This window comes from Toxorhynchites rutilus, chromosome 2, assembly GCF_029784135.1.
Source record: "Toxorhynchites rutilus septentrionalis strain SRP chromosome 2, ASM2978413v1, whole genome shotgun sequence".
Classification (NCBI taxonomy): Eukaryota; Metazoa; Arthropoda; class Insecta; order Diptera; family Culicidae; genus Toxorhynchites; species Toxorhynchites rutilus.
In genome coordinates, this window is record NC_073745.1 from 259690524 (window position 1) to 259715901 (window position 25378).

Sequence of the window (25378 nt, forward strand, 5' to 3'; positions counted from 1 at the left end):
CGATTAAATCCAGCTCTGTTACAGCTAAAATGTCATGACTTGAATCGAATGTGAATAAAGTCAAGGAATGAATTTATTATGTTGCGAACATGTTTAACCTTGTTTGAAATCATGCATTTTCGTTCTCCTACGTACTTATTTCGAAAACATAATGCTTTTCGCAGTAATCGTAATAGAAACTATGTGATACCACGATATAATTTGTCGCATTATGGCAATACATTGTTCGTTAGGGGCATTGGGTTTTGGGATCAATTACTTAACGAATTTAAGAGCATGAATAGTGTGGGTGGATTTCATCGAGAATGCGTTAAATGGTTCAACATGAGGAATCAACAAAGTTAATTGAAACTCTAGATTAGGATTAATTATTATAAAGAAGTGAAGACATATTACTGGGCTCAATGTATTAGAACTTAATGTAGTACAGTAAAACCTGTTTTTGTGCGTTTTTTTTGTGCAATTTTGTTGGTGCGATTTTCTGTTCTTGTGCGGTTTTTTGTACGATTTTTTTTTGTGCGGTGTATGAAAAGAAGCATATTTGACAAAGTTGTCGTACATTTTGTTTTTTTCGATGGTTTATATGCATTTCAGAGCGAAAAAAAGCATATTAGCGTCTCAATTATCCACTTCTGAAATCATTCCCCTCCTCTCATCAAATGCTCTAAGTTTTTCTAAGTTTTTGCATGACATGATTTCTAAAGCAACACGCTTCGACATGCAACTAAAAGCACGAAACAGAAACCGAAAACCGAAAAGACAAAGTGTCTCATCGCAAAGCAGGGAAACAAAAGAAAATTGAACGGTGAATGGCGTGTATTTGAGTTATTTTCTTGGGGGAAACTTTTTTTATGCGGTCCCTATCTACCGCACAATAAAAGTTTTTTTCAAAATGCGTACCGAATACGATTTTTTAAAGCTGCTGGTGAAGTTTTGCACGATTTTTTTCACGCGACTTTTTTTGTGCGGTCCCTATCCCCCTCACAAAGAAAGGTTTGCCTGTACATGAAAAGGAGAATTTCTTACGCTACAATGATTTGAATAATAAAATAAGAATAAAATAATGTGCCTAAATAAATAAACAAATGAGATTAAAAGTCAAGTGCCTGAGACACGAACGCATAGTTTACGTAGGATAACGTTAGGCTATTTATATCACATTGATTTTGGATATATTTGAAACATTACATTATTATAATACTTTCTATTGGGACTCAACTTAGGTTCCATAAAAAATCATGTTTATTAATGGTTCCATCCGAGAAAAAAATCCCGTAACATTTTCCAATTTTCACTAACAACCCGGTAATGATTGTCACAATGACACCTACACGCGGTAGGTGTAAAAAATTTTACGTAGGACTACGTAACAAACACAGAATGTTTTTATATAAAACACTCACAAAACAAAATACTACACAACTACACACTATACTTACAGCTACACAAATCTAACACAATATAAAGACTTAATTAGAATTCTCCGCAGGAATCCGTGCCTGGAATAAAAGATGGATAAGTGCATTTTGTATTTTCACTTACCTTGGCTTCAAAAACAATCACCTGTAAAGAACATCGATTAGATTGATCTTGCACATAATACTTACCACATCACAAAACACAACAGCACAACAAAACAAAAACATATAGACAATCACAACAAACGAACAATAACAAGCAAATTGTCAAACTACCGGAACAGATGGAAACGAACCCGCTATACAAAGTGTAATTGTTTATGGTGAATATTCTAGATGCAACCCATACAACAATTGCGCATTGAAATGACTATGTGACCAATCATATAAATAGGGCATGAAATGTTAAGAACAGTGTCAGTTGCAAATAAACCACCGATCAGTATACATCAAGCGTCTTGACTATATTCGATCTTATCTCATCTTAATCATCGGGTAGCCAGTCTACTCTACTTCGGAACTCTGCTCAGATACCTCTCTGGGCGGAGACACTACGACTTTCAGTTCTATACTGGGGTGTAAATTCAGTGCTTCGAAAACGAAAGCGTTACGCCGGAGCAACAAGATTTTGAGCGTTAATTCCTCCTAATCAACCGAACGGAATGGCATGACAATCACTTCATTCGAAAGATGAAATATCTACGCGTTATCTGTTATTGATCCTAAGACTTGTTTCAATAGCTTAAAGATTGCTTTGAAAACAGACTATTGAAATCACACTAACCTGTATATAAGCTGGCGCTCGCATGGAAATCCGTTTAGTTGTAATTTCGATGTAACATGAGGATGGTCTCGCTCACACGCCTCTCTACCAATCACATTTATTTTCTGCAGCCGGACTGAATAGAGCATTTAGCGAAAACCGAAGTATCGATGATAATTCGATACAGATGCCATTGACTATGAATTTGATAGTGGAGAATACGAAATGCTTGATATGATGTAGAGGATAATTCACCATACAAAGGAACTACATTGATGAAAGCAACAGTTATGAAATCAATTGTGTACGGATGCCGCAATAGAGAAGAGGGGTATTATTTGTGCTGAGTATTTCCGAGTAGGAATCCTTCTGTGAGCGTCAATAACTCTGCTCCACCTCAACGAAATGGTATGGTAATAATTTTATACAAAAGTGAAAATGTCCAAGAGTTATATGCTTTTTAATTATTGATCCGAAACCTTGTTTCAATAGCTTAAAAATTTCTTTTGAAACAGGCTATTGAAATCACACAAATCTCTATGAAGGCAGGCGCCCGCTCGGAAAACCATTTAGTTGTAATTGCGATTTGACACGAGTGCAATTCCAAATTAAATAGACCTAAAAATGCAGATTTTAAAAACTTGAGTTTTTGATTCGAACGAAAGTTTGTATTCCTTTTTGGTTTGAGGAAATATGAGTTTTCCACAGCATTTGGAATTTTTTTTTTACTCAAGTCTAACTTTTGAAAAGGGCGTATCGATTTTAGTAAGAGAATGTAGCCCGCGACGCCGGGGGGCGCGCGAGAGTTCGTCGCGACCGGGGATTTTGCGCAGATAAGCGGTCGGCTTAAGCGCCACTCCCGCGAGGGAGACCGACCGCCGTGTTTTATCCTTGCCCGGCAATGAGACACCCACTGAGGGCGGGTTTGTCCTTTTTCTCACAAACCCGGTTATTTCCGCGACTCTTCTGCGCTCTCTGAAGAACCCGCGACTCCGTTGGTCCGCGGTCCGTGATACAACCCCAAAACTGAGAACCACGGCTGGTTCCGAGAACACCGCTTAGGCCGAGAATCTCATCATAGGACCAATTTCAAATATCGTTAATCCCACCCACCTTGAAACTAGCTTCAGAGAACGTGAAGCGGGGGTTGGAATATTGCTGCAACAGAAAAGGAGCCCCAACCCTGGACTCAAGACCTATTTCCTGAAAAAGTTTCGATTTGTCGGTGTTTCGGCTACACGCCAGCCAGTAAAGATGCGTCCGAGTTCTTTTTCTAGACCTCTATAACTTTCTCAACAACATTTATTCATTCGTTTTTTTAACTCTCTACACATAGAACTCAATAATCATATCAAACATAACAACCATCATTATAAACATTCAAACATCAATTCAACAGCAATTATATATTGTTTAATAAATCACATATATATGTTGGTTTTGAACCTCTACCCATGGGATTTCTAATCTGTTGCTTTTCTAACTAACCTATCATTTCATCTGCGTTCATGCCCTCCTTTACCGACGATATTCTATCGTCGTCGGTTATTGCTCTATTTTTAGCATGCTCTATTTTGTGTGTGGCATTGTGGCTTTGTTAATACGTGTGTGGCTTTTCAAATTTATTTCTCTACATGCGCATGTGTTAGAAAGAAACGAAAAGAGTACTCACAACCTAGGCATTACGTGAATAGCCGGCGGCTCTTGCGTGCATGGGAGACGTGGGCGATGAATCCGCCGATGAACTCTGGTATTCGAGCCGCGGCTGGTTTTCCTTTTCCGCGAGTGTTGTAGCGCTTACGAATGGGATGCGCGGCCACCTTCAATAGCGTTCGGGGCTGGATTCCAACGATGGACGTGGTGTCGAAAACGGCTCTTCCTCCTATTTTACACAACAGAAAAATTCCACACAAAAGCCACATTTAGTTTACACACGCCACGTGCCACATTTGAATATAGAGCTTACCTATTTATCGTTTGACGGATGCACTGGAGGGTATTTCTAGTTACAATTATTTGAATAACCTAATTCACTCTACAAATAGGAAAAAAAACTCTTAACACACTAACTAACGTGAACCTAGCACCAACAATACCTTCCGGTTTCAAACTCGCGATTTAGACACAAACTACACCGCTTTCGCCTCGTCCACGGCCAAAGTTGAAATGGGCGAGTATCTGATTTGATCCTCAGATCAGCCCGGCATTCTTTAGAACCGGAACTACGTAATTATTAACGATGTTAATAATTCCACAGTCTTAACCGAAGTTCTTTGTGGTTGTACCCGTCTCGTTTTTCCCACATTCGCGGTTTTTACGCTCCCGAATACAGTCCAAATCGAGTTCGCCGGGTTTGGAGTTTCAAGAACAAGAAACCCGCCGAAAGACTCTGCTTTTTTTGGGGGAAAGTGTGTTAACAAAAAAAGGAAAGCATGAGTCTTCTAAATACGTATTGGTCAGTGAGTGTCTTCGCTAAACTCAGCCGCCGGATCCCATTCAGCACCCATTATGGCTAGTCGCTCAAATATTCAAAGCGGAGAGGCTCTCGCTCTGCCATTCATCCAAACAAATCCAGAAGAGAGGAACTCAGATCCACACATACGAGATTGTGTGGGATCTGACTTCAAATTTAAGAAACGAGGGGCTTCCATATGTCGAAATCAGTACCGTGCTACAAGAAATCTAATTTATATTTAATTTATATCTTAAAATATATCTAATAATTAATTTATATCTTTAAAACTAGAGCCTATTTACTATAAAAAAGACAATAAATTAGAACTTTGTGGAAGTTCTTAAAAAATAGTTTTAGCATCTTGTACTCATTTTCTAAATTTTTTACATGGCTTCTTTTTTAGATGAAAAAAATTGAAAAAAATTAAAAAAAATTAAAATTGAAAAAGACAATAAATTAGAAATGTTTTTTTCAAATATCTCGAGAATGGCCGAGAATGACACCAATGATTCATAATTTGCTGCTGAAAATGATTGTTAACCTACAAATATTAGAAATTTCGAAAATTCCTGAAAATTCGATGTTCAACAAAATTCGTCAAAAATAGTTTTACCATCTTGTACCCATTTTTTAAATTTTCTACATGACTTCTTTTTTATATGGAAAAAATATTTAAAAAATCAAAAACATATATTTTAGATATAACTAATAATATAACTTCGCTTTCGCATGGATTTCAATGCTAGTCTCAATCCAGCAAGCCGGCTTAAGAGATATATTAAATTTTTTCCATCTGTCTCGTAGCTACTGTAGTTTTTGATCTTTCTTAGTCAGTACCATATTAGAGCTTTAAGTTATTGATCATGGTTATTTACGATAGTCCTATGTAGTTTGCATTTCAATATGAACTCTGTCCTAAAATTGTATAGAAAACTGTCTAAGAAACAAGTTGCAGAAAACTAATATATAGGCATGATTTTTTAGAAAAAAAATTAAAACAATAAATTTTTGTATTCTTTAAATAACAATAACTCTATTGACTTGTGAAAACCTAAAGCTTCAGCAGAAATTTTGATCACATTTCTAAGATGGGGAAATTTTAGAAAAACAAACAAATCTTCAAGGACAACTATCAGAGAATTTTTCAAATCACAAATATTTTATGGTTAAACATCTTCCGATAATTCCAATGATAAGGAAAAACTCCTAATATAAGAAATTTGCAACTAGAAGACAGGCAACATTAAAAAAATGATTGATGCAATACTCGTGAGATAACGGATATATTAAATTTACCAGATCACGTAATATTGTACTATAAAGAAAATTGCCTTTCATGTCCATAAAAATCGAAATAATTTTTTTTCGCTCAAGCTATTTGATTTCTTATTACGAAGTCTGGAAAATGGATCTGGAAAAATGGGGGTCTTTTTGGTGTTCCGAATATCACGATCCACAAAGTTGAACTATTCTGTACGGGTTTTCGCCGAGTTACAAGTCACTGATCCGTCATATTTACCTGATTGCGGCACCAATTTTTCCAAAAAAATTGAGACAAATTTTCAAGAACATTTATTTGACATCAACTGTCATTTACTGTCATTCGAGCGGCTTCAACGCCATTAGATGACTATTAGACTATTTCGAATGAAACCCACAAATATTAAAGCAACTTGTTTAAAAGTTCATTTTCATGTGTCAATTCATCAAAAGTTTCATGTGTCAATTGTGTAAAAACCAATAAAAAAAGCAAAAGCAGTTATACGTCAATAATAGACGTCATATTCATGTGCTGATAAAAACTGTGAGGGGCATTTGGATACAAATTGATGTCATAAATTTGGAGTTTTCAAAACTGCCTTTCGATTTGCAGATTTTATTTATTGAATTGAATTGTTCATCAAAGACGAAGGGGTAATTTTTTATTCAAACCGAAATATCTCTGTGTGGGAACGTTCTTGGAACCAAATTAAAGCTGGTTGATATGGTTAATTAAATTTGCTATTGAGTTGATTAGCAAAAAATTGTGTTAGTCCAGAATATTCATGAAAAAACAAAGAAAAATTGATTTCTCATTTTTTCTCGATATTGTTGCCCACTACACCTACACACATCAAGATAAAAATATGTATGTAAAATATTCTAATACCTGAAAGTTGTAGCTTCAAAATGATGCGCATCTCGTCGATATGCGTTGATTTTTCAAGTTACAGCATGTCAAAAATCACTTGAAATTTCCGATCTTTCCGACCTTTTCCGTACTCTATTCCTCTAATTTTTTTGTTGAGTGTACATAAATGTTAAGATATGAATAGGTAGCTCACTTGGTCACGCGTCGCCTCTGGTGGTTCAAAAGTTATGAAAATGAAAAAAAGTTATGTTTATATTTAGCGATAAGGAACAAAACTACCATTTTTCACGCAAATCTGAGAAACACTATATTAGATTCGCATGGAATGGCTGGATAGTGTTACATTGACGACACTTTCGAAACATTTAAAAACCTACGAATATTCTATTCTATATTCTATGAGCTGTAGAAACCGGCTAGATCATATTCGTTAATTTGTTCCAAGCTGTTCGAACGATTATTTGCCCTACAAACAAATAAATTTTAAAACGTTAATAAATTTGTTAAATTGCATTGTTCAGTTTGAATATTCATACTCGTACTTAACGATTATATTAGACTGAAATCCATCTTGCGTATTCATCATATATCCCTGAAAATAATCAAACGATGAACAAACAATTCAATTTTCCAAATTTCGTTACACAATTAATCTTCTCGCTTGATGTTACTTAACCCATCTGTCCAAATATTACGTTGAGGATGGGGGAAGATAGACGAAAGCGGGGTAAACAAAATTAATTTCTGCCACGGGTGCTCCAGGAGGACAAAGTTTCAACCATCTCAACTCCCGCTGCCCGTTGGCAAATTTAATACCCGACAGCTGATCTGATCTCAGTCATCGCATTGCAGGGCTCTGAATGATGATAGCAAAAAAGGCAGCATTTACATCGATCCTTTTTTAACATATTGTGGACCGCGCACGAGTTTTCTCGTGTTTCGCGTCCGGTCTGTTACGGATGGATCACGAAATAACCAGTGTTTCCTACACTTGATGGTTAAACCCTTGGTTTGCCAAGAATCTAACGTCTCATCCAGACCGAAGGAAACGACCTCATTCGTGGAATCCGAACAAATGATGCGTTCAAGTTTGCCCCAAAACGTGCGGTCCTTAATGTGTTAACTGAACCAATCGCACCCTCCCGAGTAGGAATCTAATCATGCCACAGCAATGGAAGTAATAATTAGTTTAAATATTTGAACTGGGGATGTCTCGGAGGCAGAACGGAATTGTCGCCGGCAGGTTGTTTAGGAATTATTTGCTGAATCTTATCTCAGTAACGGTGTTAATAGAAGTACATATTGAGGACGAACTTGAGATTTAATGTGCTAATAAATTGAATTGCGTTCGGTCACAGAGGCAGATTTTCCTCTGATGTCAAATGTCACTCTCATAGAGATGATAACTGTCACACAGTGCAATATGCAATGCTATCTGTATATCACACTTTCTTGTCCGCCTACCGAAGATTGTCATTTTCTCTGAACAAAGAATTGGATGACCAGTCGATGGACATACGTATGTGGATTTACCTCGATCGGGTCTACCGAGGGATAAAGTACAACGGCAATAATTGATGAATGACTTAGTTTGTTCGTAGTTTATAATCCCCAATGCATCAGTCCTTTCAGCTTTATTTGAATGTAATCCTGGCTGGAGTGGTTGTGTCAGACCGGATTACCAGCAGGGAATGGGGAAGAGAATCCAATTCTAGCAGTAAGTAATTACACCTGCCGTCTAGGTGGAACGTTACGTCAGCATTCCACAGTGATTCAACAGTAGCGCGAGTTGGGGTCGGTTACCTGGGTTTTCCCGGAGTAAACCGTGGTATCAACATCAGTAGGAAATGAAAGCGATGATGAGGCGAAATTTAACTTTGTTAATTATATTTGCCCGAGTTCATGATAGCGAGGCTAACGAACAGAACAGTCTATGATCCCCGTACCAGCTGCATTTGGTTGTGATGAATTCGAGTAGAGTTTCGCGCCACAATTATCGTTACCTCACGTTCGCCGTTTGTCAGTTGTAATGATTATATCGATACATCATTTGTTTCCAGAACGGAAGACACGCGTGTTCGACACTGTGCCCACATGAGAACCTGCCGCCTCCCAACGATACGGCGATTTGCGTCGGCCCCAGGCTGGTTGAACTTCCGGACCATTGCTGCCGGGTGTGGCTTTGCGAGCAACCGACAACCGATGGTAAGTGTTTATACGGGGGGTAGCCATAAACTTTTTGATGGTATTTTCATTGAAATATTATTGATTTGGCCTCTGTTGAAAACAGTGATAATCAGAGTGCGTTTGATGATTCATTAATTCATGACGTAAAATTCATCTATTTAAAATATTTTGTAACAAGAAGATCAATGAAAATACTTAGTTCTAAGGTTATGTTTGAAATATGTGTGCGGTTATAGGAAGTGGCCGCAGTCCGGTTGCCAAAGATATATATTTTTCCGTTCCTGTACCTCAGACAATTAGTATCAAACATAAACTTCATATTAACATGTGCTTTGCCATTGGTTTGAAAGTATACTACGTAAGACTCTTATACAGGGTTTTCCAACTTTAAATTCCGAAAGTAAATTGAAATAAAACACACTTAGAATTCGAATTTCTATGAAGCTTTTATTTCAAATTAAAGTTTGGTTTATGCCATTATGTGTGAAATACAACATCATTCAAATGTCCACCTAGGGCTTCCTCGCACACCTCCGGAACAGGTAATTTTCGATGACTTTTCGGCACATATGAGGCGGTATCTCGGTCAGAACTTCACGAATGTTGTCTTTCAAATGTTCAAGAGTTTGCGGAGAGTTGGCATAGACACGGTCTTTCGCATAACCCCACAAAAAAAAAGTCTAGCGGGTTCAAATCACATGATCTGGACGGCCAATTGGCATCACCAAAACGCGAAATTATGCGTCCTTCAAATTTCGTTCGCAATATGGCCATGTTCGGTCGTGTTGTGTGGCACGTGGCGCCGTCCTGCTGAAACCACATGTCATCCGTATCCATATCTTCAATTTGTGGCAAAAAAAATCGGTTAACATGCGGCCATAGCGCTCACCATTCACAGTTACCGTCTCGCCGTCCTCATTTTCAAAGAAATACGGCCCGATGACTCCACCAGCCCATAATGCGCACCAAACAGTGACTTTTGGCGGATGCAATGGCCTCTCAACAATCACGTGTGGATTTTCTGAGCCCCATATACGGAAATTTTGGGTGTTCACACGCTCTAATTTTTGTACCAGTTGGACTTTATATGAATGTAGGTGTAAGTCCAAATGCAAAATTCGCCATAATCATGTGTTTGACAAGCCCAATTGCTGAGCACGCCGTGGAATCGAAACATTCGGGTCATCCTCCACACTGGCAGCAACAGCAGCAATATTTTCGGCCGAACGCACATTACGATGATGCACAGGTTTCACAATATCCGCTACAGATCCAGTTTGTTCGAATTTACGCACTACATTAGCGATTGTGTGCTCTGTAGGCCGTCCATGACGACCAAAATCCGTCCGTAATGCTCGAAAAACATTTGCCGGTTTTTCATCATTTTTATAGTATAATTTAACAAAATTAACACGTTGTGCGATGCTAAAACGATCCATATTGTAAAATGGCAGACATTCAACTAACGATATGACGCTATGTCAAACTATGTCTAACGTTGACAGCTATGTCAAACGGTTGTCAGCGCAGGGCTGTATATTTTCGGAAGCCCGAAATGGAAAACCCTGTACTATGTTTACTACCTGTCGGCGATCGATACACGCCGACCTTACGACGCGAGTTGGGTTGCCGGTCAGTATTCGACGTTCTGCTGAACAGACCGTCCAAGACTTAACCAGAAGTTAGACAATGAAAATCCCGCGTAACGAGAACTCCAATGATAACTTCCTTGCAAGGGAGAGGTTTGGTTAGAACCGTCCTGCAGTACAGGCCAATTCTAATTCCAAGTTTGTTTGTAAGTTTCTATGTTCCACTTGCAGCACAAGTGAAACAGAGTAACTCAGGATTTGTAGCGAAGTGAAAGATGCAACTTAGTAAACTTCCTCACGCCGGAGGAAAACCTTTTTCGGATGTAGAGGACCCGAACGTACTACTTGACTATTCTTTGGATACTTTATTGATACTGATTATTTACATGCTTTGTGGGTTCTTAAATACTAAGATAATGGATTGTCAGCAATTTTGATGCCCCTTGCTTCCCAGTGTGAAAGGAGTTACAATTTCATTCAATAATATTTTGCCACCCGGGAAGCAAAGGGCGTTCAAATTCGGTATCCCTTTCGAATCGGGAATATGTGTCCATGCTATACTTTTTATACAGTATGTTCTCTTCCAGTCGCTGGTTAGGTTAAACCGCGACGAAATCTAATTGCTGATCCTAGCACAACTGACCTATATCCATACTCGCGAACGCGTGCGCGTAATGAATCAGCTCTTTGTAATCTGATCCCCCGCTCGATCAATGGCACGGCAGCGCGCTCATATTGTCGCTTTACAGCTGGTGGAAGGAAAATTGAACGAACGCTAACAGCTGATTTCAGCTAGCGGCGACACTACCAGTTGGTGTGGTTCTTGAGTGTAACGGAAAAGGAATACAGAGGCCTAATCAGAATTTATACGGCTCACAGAGCGAGAATGGGTTGTTAGCACCTATATTTTTCCATGTAATGTTCTGAGGGGTTCGTATTAGAAATGTTCTGAATGTTTTCGTCTGGGTTTTTGTTGACAATTCCATTTTCTTCTTCCCCATTTTCTTAGTACTATACCTTTTCTAGACGAACTCTGCAGTCTCAAGTATTACTTGCGTTTTTCAGTTTTCCAGCTTTTTCGGGTATGTTTTATTCATTCAAAAGGCAAGCCCCACGTCGGTCCCTGGGAACTGAAACTTAAATGTCCGTCTTTTTTTGCGCCGATCTCACCGGACTGACAGCAGACCTCTCGTTCGGATAGTGTCGACATTGGGAACGGCAACACCAAAGTTACAAAACGATATTTAGAAAAGCCCACTATCGTTTCGCTGGGACCGACACGGGCCAAACGAAAAGTTCATTGTCGGTCCCCTATTTCGGTCGGGGCTCAACGTGTTAAGAGGGTAGTACACTATGTACAACATAAACAATATGAGATTTTCATGATTTTTTTCAACGAGCTAATTGGACTATCCCCTGAATAGCTGCAACCGGTTTGTTGAATCCTTGCAGCCAAAACCTTGTAAACTTGGGGTGTTTCTTTCTGCAAGTTTTTCTAGTGGACCGATTTGAACCAGTTGTTTTTTACGTGATCTTAGATATATTTCTTGTCATCATAAGTAGGATTTTTTCAAAATATTGATTTTTAACGAAAGGGCGATATTTTTTGTAAAAAAATGCGTTTTTGCCTCAAAAATCGAGACAAAAACATTAACCAAAATATTATTATTCCAACTATCGAAAAAATTTACGTAAGATGACAGGAAATGGAGAATCTGGGAAAAATAATTTCATCAAAATCGGATGGACCGTTCCGGAGGTAGAACTCCCACCAGTTTGAAAAACATAGTTTCGAGAAAAACGCGTTTTTAATTTAAGATACATTTATTTCGTTCATTTTACATCGTATCCAAAGTCTTCAATCCCTGGACGATAAAACTGTCCTTCAACGCTTAAAAAATAATCTTCCTGTTACTTTTTTTTTGCCAAATTAGACTTGCGGGCTTCTTTAGCTGCTCTCTGAAATCCGCATCTCTGCTCGTTCGATTCGTTCCTTATGCGATTTTCCGTAGAAATTTTTGCACTCCTGTCCAATTTCAAGCTTTAGCTCTTTCATTATCCCCAAGACGCCTTGTAGACTATCATTGAAGTTCTTCTTCTTGAATGACTTTAACGTTCCCAGTTGAACTTTTGCCGTCTCAACGTAGTATTACTTGCGTCATTTTTTTATAAGTATTTAGTTGAGATTTCTATGCCAAGTAACACGCCTTGAATGTATTCTGAGTGGCAAGCTCTAGAATACGCGTGACTACAGTGCAAGTCGGAAGAAATTTCTTTGACGAAAAATCTCCCGGCCAGAACGGGAATCGAACCCGAACCCCCGAAATGATAATGTGTGACGCTAACCACTCGGCCACGGGAGCACGTTGAATCATTGAAGTTACAGATTACTATATTTGTTGCAATTTCCAAAACTTTAGACTTTCGGTTGCATGCATCAACATTACAAATCCACCGCTCTGGTCGCAATAGAAAGCGAATCAAGTTGTTCGAATCTGTGTTCGGTCCTATGACAAATGCACATAGGACTAATTCAAAAATCAATCTAGATATATCCATCCATTATATTGTTTGATAGCATTGGTAGCCAGTAGGATATCCATTCCCGTAAGCAACTGATGTATGCGTTGGCCGCATTCTTTACGCGCTCCTTAAGCAAAGTCTTAGGTCCACTAATTGGCTTGTAACTTCGGAACGGAGCATCGGGCAAACCTGGGACAAAAGCTACAGTAAAGTAGAGATTCCAGAGAACATTTTAAGCCAGAAATTTATTTTTATTTTTTTTAAGTTTCTATAGTGTATAAATAAACTATCCGAAACTCACGTTGCGTGACGACGATTGTGACCTCGAGAACTACGGTAGCTAAATGAAAAATAAAAAAAAAACAAGAAGAGTGGTGTCCAAGACATGACCGCATTATTAACGTTGGACTACGAACTTAATGTATTCAATTCGCCTTCAATTCAATTATCACCTTCGATATTAACTTAGGAAGGAACGAAATTTTATTATTCACTTTTTAGTAGATGTTGTAACTTTATCGTAGCATTCAAAAACAGATTCTAATTTTCATGATAAGTCTCAACCTCAGCATATGAAGTAGGCTGATTACTGTGTAGAGTAAAGTTATCAGATGGTCAGAGGCCTATTGTGGGACACAAAAAATAAAACGTTATGTATATACGTTATGTGAACATAAACCATAGTTTAGCGAGTCTAAACTGATCAGTATTATTTCTTTCTGAGTATCGGCACTCAGTTGCGATTTTTCGGTGGTTTAGATTTTGTTGACGCCCGAAAATCACTCGCTCAATCAGAGCATTTACGCCTGGCAAGCACGATTCAAATTCTACAATTTTCTTCAAATTACCGAATGCTCGAAAATTCCAATTCCTTTTTCATCGATTTTAGTGGTAACATATCCTTTAAAAAAATGGACTAATTTCGGAAGGCGATAAAAGATAATTTATAGGAACAAAATTTCTTTAAATCTTACGTTTATTAAGTTTACAACAAAAATGATTCAATGATGTTGATTCGCAGCACCAGCACTGTCAAGCAACTTGATGATTTTTCCATACTGCAAGCTTCACTCCACAGCGAAGGAGTTGGACATCCTGAGGCACTTTGTGTCCGCCAGATATAGCCGATCTGGTATTTACAATATCTTCTCTTTGCCGCTCCTTAACCCATTACTGCCCAGGTGTAGGTTATGTTTACTTTGCAACTTTTGCGGGAAACTCGAACTTTGCAAGCTTTAGTACACAACAAAATAACAAAAATGACAGAGGAAATGATACAGACACAAAAAACACTCTTGAATTGTCATGTGGTATCATTTAAAATGCGCTTAACACTTTAGTTTAATCAAAAACAGATTTTCAAAAACGGGCATTTTAGCGTATTAAATTTCATACGCTGGGTACTAATGGGTTAAGCCGGGAGATCGAAGCAATCGGCCAAACGGTGGAGAAGAATCTGGCCAAAATGGACATTTTTATGCGGAAGCGTCAGACGAGACCGGCCGTATCTGAGCAGCTGGCAATCACCCAGAAGGAGTAGCTTGAGGTGCTGGTGAAAAACTTCTTTCCGGCGAAAGAAGTGAAAAACTTTTTTTCGTACTCATAATGAAAGACAAGACGTACTTGATGCTAGAATTCAACGAATGGCTGGGGACCGGGTACTTTACGTTCCCCAGATAAGCGATGACGTCGAATGTATCATTCACATCAAGTTCTCGAAGAAGGTCCTTCTCTGACAGACGAGAAGGGAATGTCCAAGTCGCTCTTCTTTCGAGTCATATGGTGAACGGGGAGATATATAGTACGAAGTGCTTGGCGGAGTCGGGAAGGCGATGTGGTCTTTATGCCGAACCTGGGATCAGCCCATTATGGCAAAAGATCACGGGAGGATGGATCGGGTGGAGATGAACACCTTCCTTCCAACACCAACATTCCCAACATTCCCCAGCTGCGCCCGATAGAAAACTTTTGGGCGAATGGCCAAAATAGAGAGACAAACGACCACCAAAGCCAAAAGGAAGATGTTTCTGAGAGTTTATGTTAATTATCGATTGAGTTTCCACTTGCTGCAATGAGAGATTCCACACGTTTCCAGAACGCACGGCAGGTCTTAATAATGTAGCCTGGATTCATTTCTCTCCAGATGCAGGTCAAGGTTTGTCCGAGGCTTATTGTACTCGGGCGGCGCTTAGAATAGGCCTTCATGACGCGCAATACTGAGTAATTCAGCGGATTAGGATCGTGGCTGGATGGCGGCCACATATCTTTCGCCCAGAACGGCAGGTGTTTCTGCAACCACTTCTGAGCGCGCATCAAGATGTGGCACGGAGCTCGATCTTGTTGAGATACAACATTTAGCTTCGGGCCGTACTGGTCTTTGATCCACGGACGAACATACTTACTTAAAATTTCAATATAGACTTCTGCTTTTATTTTATCGCCTTCATATTCCTCATTGATTCCTGGATTCGCCCGAAACTTCCTTTTGATGACAGCGATAACAATCGGAATCCGAGCTGACCTCGGACGACCTGTGGTCATCTTTGCGGATAGTTGTCCTTTCTTTTCTCGGTTCAAGACCCTTTTCATGAACCAGCGGGACGCTCCTACGGCGATTGAAATGTATTTTTGCGACATATTGATGGATACATCACGAATACGCTGCTATTTCGTCTGCTAAATTATGGAAATTGATATTACCATTCAAAACCTAGAGATATACTGTGATAGGTATAAAAAGCCCACATTGGTTTCTTAGAAGTGTTTCTCAATTTCTATTTTATCAAAAAGTACTACCGTAATTTTATAGAATTGTTTGTTAACTATTACTCTTTCGAGTAGGTAGCAAGTTTTGCCATTTCTTAAAATATTCATAAAATATGTGATCTACATTATGCAAAGTAATAATTTTGTTGAAACAATTTCATTGGATTTTGAACTAAAAAACGAAATGTAAATAATTATTTTATAAGAACTTTCTGACTGATAATAGATAAACGAATTGCACGTGTAAAAAAATCCTTCAAATATTTATTGTATATTTATTGTCAAATGTACATAATCATATGTGTCGCAAAAGGCATTGTGAAGGAATGGTTCAGACAATACATGGGGTTTTCGCGTGTGAGGAAGAGGATCACTCCCACAGGTGTGGGGATGCAAACATCTTTTGGTATTGGGTGGCTGCCAATCCAAGGGGACCCACTGTACAATATTTACACTAGGGTGCCAATGAAAATGGTCATCTCTAATTTAAAAAAGTTACCCCATAAAAAATGTTCACCACCTCGAAAAAACACCCTATGCCGAATTTCAGTTTAATCGGACTTAAGGGAGAGTGGCACGAAGCGGTCAAAGTCTTAGTTTTTTGAAAATCGAAAAATCACCCAGGGGGTTGAGTAGAGGAAATCAGGGTTTTCGAAAACTTTTTTTTATGTCATATGTCTTAGAATTGCATGAAGCGTCGAAATCTCGAGAATTTTTTTCCGCCGAAAATCGGCATTCTGGGACTTACTTTTTTTTCGGAGTACGAAACGAAAAGTATGGTTTTGGGTGCCAATAATATAGTTATCTCGATTTTTCATTCGGAACTTGCTACGAAATGTTGATTTGCACGAAAATATACCCTATGCAAAATATTAGCTCATTCGGGCTTCATTTACTGGTGTCGTAAACGTTAAAATTTGAGTTTTTTAGAAAAACGAAAAATCGAAACAAAAAAAAAAAAACGAAAATCGAGGTTTAAAAAAAAATGATGTCAAATGTCTTAGAATTGCATTACTCGTCGAGATTAACAGTTATCCCGATTTTTTTTTTGTAAAAAAAATGTTTTTTGACGTAGGACTACGTCTAACCGGAATATATAGGGGGTGAAATGGAAATCTAGGCACTGAACAAGTAGGAAAAATGCAAGATTTGGAACGCTTATAACTCGAGCATTTCTCAATAGATCGCAAAGGTTTTTGCATCAATTGATAGGAAATATATCTACGCATCTATCATAACGAATAACATTTCATTTTTCTTGAGATAAATAATTGAATAATTGTGAAATATCAAGCATTGTCAAAATACACTATGTGCCCATTTTTGATTGGTCCATTTTGTGCTCCTCAAATCGTACCGACCAAAACGGGCAACCAGAGCAGCAGCGAAATAGAATGAAGCACGATTGGAAAGGAAAAAGAAAAAAATGAACGAAACATTCGTCGCAGTCTCACACATGCGTAATTCTCGAGCCAGCCAGTCAGCTTAAAAATCCCCGCTCCGCTGCCGTAACGATCATTCTCATTCAAACCGTACACCACATCGGTTCGTATCACAACACATCAACAAACCAACCCAAGCAGCCATGTCTGGACATGGTAAAGGAGGAAAAGTGAAGGGAAAGGCAAAATCCCGCTCGAACCGTGTTGATCTGGAGTACCCCGCAAGGGTAGCTAGGCCGAGCGCGTTAGTACCAGTGCACCAGTCCACCTAGCCGGCGTTATATAGTTTCGGCCGCCGAAGTGATCGAGTTAGCTGGCAAAGCTGCTCGCGACGATAAGAAAACCCGCATTCGGAACAGAACACATTCGGTTCGGTGGACATCAAGACAACAGGCAGTTGCAGCGAGTGGCGAGTGGCAAACGCAATCGCAAAACGGCACTGCTTTGGTGGCAAATCCAGAACAAGGCGGCATCGAGGGCGTTCGAAATGGTTTTTTTTCAAAACCACGAGTACTAAGTTTTCTAAATTGGAACCATTCCATAAAACAAGGCGCTTTTCAGGGCCATTAAACCTTTCAAAAAAGAGTTTAGGAAATACAGTTCAATGCTTTCTAAAACATTATCCAAAATAATAATAAAACACAAATTGATTTTTTCATAATTTGTTTGCCAGGATCTGATGAGTATGTGAATTTGGCAGTTGTTCTGAGCTTATTGATAGTTGGGGACTTTCCAGATTATTCAATTTTCACCAATTCTTAAATTGTTTCCAGATTGAAAGTACAGTAATTTACAATTACTTCGACATTTAGCTAATTAGACGGACATGTAATGCGACTTATTTAGTTGGACATTTTTGTAAACATAGAGATCCAAATTATGACCCCACATTGAAAGTCGACACTGTACCACTGTCATTACAAATGTTCAATTACAGGTTAAAATCGCCTAATTTACTGTACAACATGTCACAAAGCTGGATGGGAAGAAATTTTCCAATTGTGAAAGCTGTGGAGAGTGGCAACAAATCGCTAAACAGGAAGGTTTAGCCGGACAAGATGGGGATATCGAGTGACAACAAAACAATAAACTCTTTAGATTGAAGATAATTTTGTGATCCTGAAAAGGCCCCTTTTTAGCCTGCATGTGAATCCAACGAGCGAACAAATCGTAATGAATGTATTTTTTTGCCATCGCTCCCTTTTAACGCACATTCGTTCGTCTCGTTGGACTCGCCCCTTTGGCTGAGTCTGCCGATTTGTCTCTATCCTGTGAGTGTGTACCGCTAGAGTATAAAACACGCGGACCCCAAAAAAATATCTTATTTTCTTTCAAACCGTAAACCCGTGTGGTTGTACGGCATCGGCATCGTGGACGTAACAAAGGAGGACAAGTTAAGGGAAAGGCAAAGTCTCACTCGAACCGTGCAGGTCTCCAGTTCCCTGTTGGTCGCATTCACTGATTGCTCCGCAAGGGTAACTAGGCCGAACGGATTGGTGCCGGAGCACCAGTATACCTAACAGCGATTATAGAGTTTCGGCCGTCGGAGTGCTCGAGTTGGCTTGCAAAGCTGCTCACGACAATCAGAAAACCCGCATCAAGAAAAGAGCAGCTTCGGTTCGGCGCTCATCAAGGCAACAATTAGTTTCAGTGAGTGGCAAAGTGTTTCTCCGGCACGTCGCATTAAATGTAATTTACTGTACAATATATCACAAGCTGGATGGGAAGAAATTTTCCAACTGTGAAAGCTGTGGCGAGTGGCAAACGCAATAGCTAAACAGGAAGGTTTAACCGAACAAGATGGGAATATCGAGTGATAACAAAAAACAACACCAAAGGTTCTTTTCAGAACCATCAACATATTCATAAAGAGTAAACAGTAAACTAATCCATTTTTCAGGTAGATAGGTAGGTATTCACGTAGGAGAAGAAAATAAAACAATATATTTAAAATATATATTTAACAAAAGCTGTCCCCTTTGTATAGTCCTACGTCACTCCGGTTATGTCCCCGACATTACCCATCCGTCTTTTTTGGCACTTGGTCGTTTTTTCGCCTGGAAAATCGATTTTTGACAATTTTTTTATATAACTGTAAATCTCGACGTGTCATGCAATTTTAAAAACCCTGATTTCCGGTGATTTTTCGGTTTTCAAAAACTCAAATTTTAACTTTTATGACACCAATAAATGAAGCACGAATGAGCTAATATTTTGCATAGGTATATTATCGTGCAAATTAACATTTCGTAGCAAGTTCCGAATGAAAAATCGAGATAAGTATTTTCATTGCCACCAAAAATCATACTTTTCGTTCCGTACTCCGAAAAAAAGTAAGTCCCAGAATGCCGATTTTTGAGAGTCATTCATTTTATTTTCTTGAATTTGTGCCAACCTTAATAGCACACTTATAATAGTTCCGTTTTTGTGGAAGAATTTAGGAGATATTTCAACGACTTAGCAAGTTTATTATCATTTCAAAATTCATAAAAATTAGTCCACTGTTGCGAACACATTCTTTACTCCCATTTACTGAAATAAACTTCAAATCCTCAAGGAAAGGTTAATGAAACGCGCTATACAACAATATAAATTAGAATTTGAATAATGTATCAAAGTTTGATCAAAATAAAATTATGAATTTTAGTTTCCTCCAATATGATTGTGAAGACATTTGAAGACTTTTTTTTGTACCATGTGAAGACATCTGAAAAAATCACCTGGCATCCCTGGTTACGACAAAAACCCTATGATAATTGTCAAACAGAGCTTTGATCTGGAATGTGACAAATTTTATGATAAAATTTCTGAAAATAATAATCTTCTTCGCAATGTCTCTCCATCATCTAAATTTTTATTTAATGTAGAGATCAAAGCAGGACCATCTATGAATGTTTGATTGTTTGGTTTTATTTTCGGTTTGATTTAGTCATTAAAATTCTTCGTAAATGTTTTTGTTTTGTGTTTTGGGTTGACGTGTCCCGTTTTTATCCCTGAACTATTTGGTCAACCTCATAATTATGAAAACAAATTTTTTACAAATATCATATTTTTAACAATAAAGACAAGCTAATTGGCTGTAACTTGATATGTCGATCATCTGAATCAGTTTTAGGAGTTCAAAAGTTAAAAAAAGACATTATTGGGTAAAAGGGGGATTATTCGGATCACTCTCAAATGTAAATGGGCACCCTAATGAAGAAATGAAAAAAATATTGGTCTAATATTTAGTGATAAGGAACAAAACTGATAGACGTATAAAAACAAAAACTTTATTACGAAACGGTTGACTTTTATTTCAATTACGGAGTTGATTTGAATGTTTTCGATCAAAAATCAAACTGATTTTTATGTCACGGGTCTCTTTCTATTACGAATCGATTACCATTCCACCAAAAGGGTATCCTCCTCCTGATTACTTCATTATAATACGGTTTTTCGTCCATCAAATCCCGATACTGGTCGTTGGAAACCACGTCGCAATCAAATTTGGCTGCAATTTCCATCATAAATCGGTCGTCGTAACACATCGCACGCACCGGAAATTCCTTGCAAGGCGTGGCTATCAAGCGGCCGTTTCTGTACAGACTATCTAACACGGTCCAATCGCTCGATTTTCCTGGTTTTAAGCGAAACTTCGGCAGAAGGCCGTACACCTCGTAATTCCGATCGATGAAATATTGTAGCGCCAACCGCAGTCCTTCGGAAGAAAAGCCCCGGTGGTTCGAGTGGAAGTAACCCACATTACAGGCGTCGAGAAGCACTATTCGGTTGCGGCCGTTGTCCATTGGTCGCCTTGATGGAGCGCTCCGCCGATTGGAGACGGCCCCAGCTCGAACCGGTCGGCGACGTTGTATTCGATTGTTCACTCCAGAGGTAACCGCCTTGGAATTTTGACTGCGGGAAAATTGATTTCGTTTTCTTACTGGTGGTTTTGGAAATTTGGAAGGCTCAGATTTGGTGATTTTCGCCATTTTAAAAAGGAATTTGTTTTCGCTAGTTTTCTTAAACTTTATCAAATAACAAATGCTTACTGCGTTTAGCTAAAAGGTTGTCAACTGTACTTGAGGTTACCAAAAGTAGTTGAATAGGGCATGTACTTATTATTAGCTTGATTGAAGATGAATTTTGACAAGAATTTAGTAGGTTATCAAGAAGGACAAAAGGTTATTTTGAAGAGAATTAAGATTTTAGATACTAGTCGTGGCTCAATAATTGATCAAAAAACGTCCCCAATCCAATGAAGTAATCTAAAACCCAAGGTCACTTTAATTACAGTTGATGTCTCGCACTATCATAAATATACTGATGAGGGTTTTGTTCTTGTTGTGCGCACAACTGCTAGAGTAGGTGGAAAAGAACTCTCCGGGCATTTAACACAACGCTACTACGAAGGTTGTTGGATTAGAGGGTACCGATAGCACTGCTGCTATCTGTACCCTATAAATCAGTCCTTCGTTTTGCGGCGAGATAGATTGGACCAGAGGAAACAGAGACATCTTTTCGTGGAAATTTTCATGCAACATCCAGCGTGATCATCCCTTTTTCGAAGTAGAGCACTATTTTTAAACCCAAACTCACTCCGCTGGCTACCGAGCCACTTATCATGATTCTCATTTTCAGAATGGGATGGGACTCATTTTCATATCTGAATATTTTAGCACATGCTAACATATGCAACTGGTACGGCGAGAGAGCAGTGTAATTGTATCGTCCTTGGAGCTATTAAAATTGCGCTGCAATTAATTGATTATGGTGCAAATGAATCACCTGTATTTCTCATAATGAGCTAAATTTTAACATAATCATTTATTGTTTTATATTTCCCCATGCTTTCCCCTCTATTTGCGGTTTCGCTTGGGCTGGCGTTCCAACGGATTAAAACCTCCAACAAATCCACATGTATCAATGCTGCCTATATTCGCACAACCTCACAGTGAATGCAACCTGTTATAACTCGTCCACGACGCTGTGGTCACCCTGCTCGCAAAACTGTGGCATTGGAATCTCAACCAGGAACATAACCACAACCCCGGGATGCCAGCGGCTCAGCACCGTGAGGCTGTGCGAGAACCACAAATGCAGTCGACAGGACAATAACTACTACAACATTGCTAATGATTATGGTGACGGAGCGACCGGTCCTCTTGGTGGCAGCAAAAAGCAGCATCAACAGGGCTACCCGGTTGCTAATAGTTTGCTGTTGTCCGGCGAGCCAGAACACCGTAGAAGGGTAAGTGTTATCTGGACCCGGCGAGCACGGTGGTAGTGGTGGGCGGCACGTGGCTCTTAAGGGGGTAATTACATTTTCTTCCGAGAAAACGAATAATTATCTAATGGTTTTTCCTCCGAGTTCCGAGTCCCCTCAGCTACACCCACACGGCAACCCAGAGGACAAGCACGGTGTATAATCTTGGCTAGTTTCTCATTTTTCTTATCGTCTCATCTGCAGAAAGGACACGAATGTCGGAGCATTCAACGAACATCCTCCTCTCGGTTGCGGCTGGGTCCATGTGTGTCCCGGAAGCTCTATCGGCCGAAAACCTGTGGCCACTGCCAGGATCCCAATATGTGCTGTGTGCCTTCCATTACTACTACTATTAAGGTGAGTGCATTCACTGTATTCATTTATTTCATGCTCAAATCATGGCTATTGGTCAAGTGAGTTGAAATGAGAATTATCACACAAATTGCGGTGGCGGTGACTAGTTCAATTGCTGTTCCGATCGGAGAGTTTTTCTGACAAAAATTTACAATTTTATACACTTTGGGCTGTTTTTTCTGTCTTTTCGGTATGCGAGTAGAGTAAATGATCTTTGTTTGTCCGATTTGGGGTGTTTTTATGCAACTAGTAAAGGCAAATCGATTTTTCTTCATGAAAATAACATATAATCGATACGAGTCTGGGTTTGTTGAAATGCCCCACGTCTCTAGTTGCTGATACTACTAAGGGTTTTTTAGAATGAAAACATTCGAATTTTCAAGTAGATGTTGCATGTATCATTGCTTGAGTTTACTGTCAACATATTGATCCATGCATAATTTAGGCTTTCTTCACAATATTGCATTTTCTTGGGCATTTTAAAAGTGTTCACCTCAAGACACTCAACATAGAGAAACTTTATTTCTGCTATGCGCGAAGGACACAATAAACAAACTACAGCGCGCCAAGCGTTTGCCATAGAAATCATGTGGACGAAACAACATTATTGAATTGGATAACTCATAATCAGAATTGAATTCATCAAAATGCGTTAATTCAATGGTTTAGCTATGTAAATCTGATACAAATTGTGTGTAAGAATGATGTTTACAATTTTCGTAAGTGTTATAATCTAGAAAAGGTCTGAATACGTGCGAAATAATCATCTGGTGATCGATTAAAAACTAGCTCGAATGAGGTGCGCATTGACACCAATAGATGGTGTATTTTATAATTCTTTGAAACATGTAATTCCGTAGAAAAATACTATGAAACTACTGTAAATCGTGAAAAAATAAATTTTATTCATATGTTTTGAAACATACGAATACCTGATTTGACAAAGGTGTGCTGAATTAGAGCATTCAAAAAAGTGGGCAAACCATGATCATATTTTCGACTGGACAAACCAAAATCATTTACCTTACTATTTCTGTGGCAAAGATTTCATTCAATGCGACTGTTCACCAGTTACGATATTATTTTTGAAACACATATTTTTAACACTCCTATACTCGCGCATTGGTCTGTCAGACCGAGAAATCAATAATTCGTTCATTTCTCAGAAAATATCAACATTTCGACTTTGCGATTCTCTCTAGCTTCGTTATTTGTCGTTCGTCATCGTTTAGCGTATCGCATGTGTTGGTACAAAGGGGACATGTGCCTCTTTTTTCACACTTTCGGTTTGACACACCGACGCGAGTGTAGGAGTAACTTTTTTGGACAAGTGCCTGTTTTCATATTCTAGAATATTGTTGAAATGTATAAATTAATGTTAGTGGCGTGGAATGTTTATTGCATATAATGCATAAGATCATTACCTGACTATTCTTATTTGATTTCAGTCCCTTTTGTAACTGGATTGAACGGATCCATATATTAGCTATTCGTAGTTCGATTCATATGTTAAGAAGCAAAATATAAATGTTTGACTTTCGTATAGTTATTCGCTAATTATAATGGTCATACATATACACACTTGTGAAAGAATTTCACTTGTGGAAGAATTGTAACCAGTAAACTATAAACTGATCGGTGGCTTATGGTTATTTTTAACCGTTACAGTTTCAGGGATATTTTTTTTTATAATGGACAATATCGACGAGAAAACTAGAAAAAGAAAAGGAAGTTCCTAGAAATCATTTTATATCATCTTTTTATGCTTCATCTAAAAAAACATTAATTCTTAGTTTTCCAGGAATACAGAGACGAAGAATGCAAACTTCATATTCCAGAACCTTCATAATCTGGTAATTATTTAAAAGGTCGTTATACATTCTTCTCTTCGATAATGAAACAGGCGTTCGGCGGTCAACGATTCGATAACACTGAAGAAATTCGTGACGCAGCTACATCGTACTTCAAAAAGTTGGACGCTACACACTTCGCGCTCGGAATAGAAAAACTCGAGCCACGCTATGAAAAATGCCTCGAACGTTACGGCGATTATGTAGAAAAATATAAAATAAAACTTAGATTACGAAAATCACCTTGATTTTAGTCCTAACTTTATTTTTCCGCGATTTCTGAGGCACTGAAACTTATTTTTTGAACGACCCTCGTAAGTGAAAAAATCATTGTAATTTCGTTGTAATTAAACATACTAATAATACAGATAATGTACTAAAAGCTAGGAAATAATTAGGTAAGAAGCGGTTAGTAGTTATCACATCCCTTCCTTCATTAATCTTGGGCAAAATAAAATCAAATAAAATCATTGGGGATTAGGGATTGTTAACCGGTTTTACCTGCAATACCGGGTAATTTTTCATTACCGAATTACCGGTAATTTTACAATCATTAACCGGTAATTTCGGTAATATTCAGCTTTACATCAGAAATAATATTTGTCAATATGCCGATTTGAAATATGATTCGAAAATCAAAACATGATCGGAA

At 38.5% G+C, this 25378-nt stretch overlaps 2 protein-coding genes and 1 long non-coding RNA gene across 4 annotated transcripts in view; 1 reads left to right on the forward strand and 2 right to left on the reverse strand.

Moving 5' to 3' along the window:
• The window catches only part of LOC129769152 (uncharacterized), a 314394-nt gene that overhangs the window by 230136 nt on the left and 58880 nt on the right, over positions 1-25378 (forward strand). For both annotated transcript variants that reach the window (XM_055771242.1, XM_055771243.1), the window contains 3 exons: positions 8828-8972; positions 22212-22507; positions 22727-22879. In XM_055771242.1, the coding sequence (XP_055627217.1) occupies positions 8828-8972; positions 22212-22507; positions 22727-22879 (594 nt within the window). The remainder of the gene's footprint in view (positions 1-8827; positions 8973-22211; positions 22508-22726; positions 22880-25378) is intronic.
• On the reverse strand, positions 3776-4467 carry LOC129769155 (uncharacterized). Its single transcript, XR_008741822.1, has 3 exons — positions 4278-4467; positions 4148-4216; positions 3776-4063 (listed from the first exon to the last, which is right to left on the reverse strand). It is a non-coding gene; the product is annotated as an uncharacterized LOC129769155 (long non-coding RNA).
• Positions 20568-21318, reverse strand: LOC129769154 (probable ribonuclease ZC3H12D). Its single transcript, XM_055771245.1, has one exon. The coding sequence runs from the start codon at positions 21246-21248 to the stop codon at positions 20628-20630; it is 621 nt and encodes a 206-aa protein (XP_055627220.1). The 5' UTR covers positions 21249-21318; the 3' UTR covers positions 20568-20627.

Coding starts and splice junctions, on each gene's coding strand:
- LOC129769154 (XM_055771245.1), bottom strand. CDS start 21,248: ATGGCGAAAATCACCAAATCTGAGCCTTCCAAATTTCCAAAACCACCA.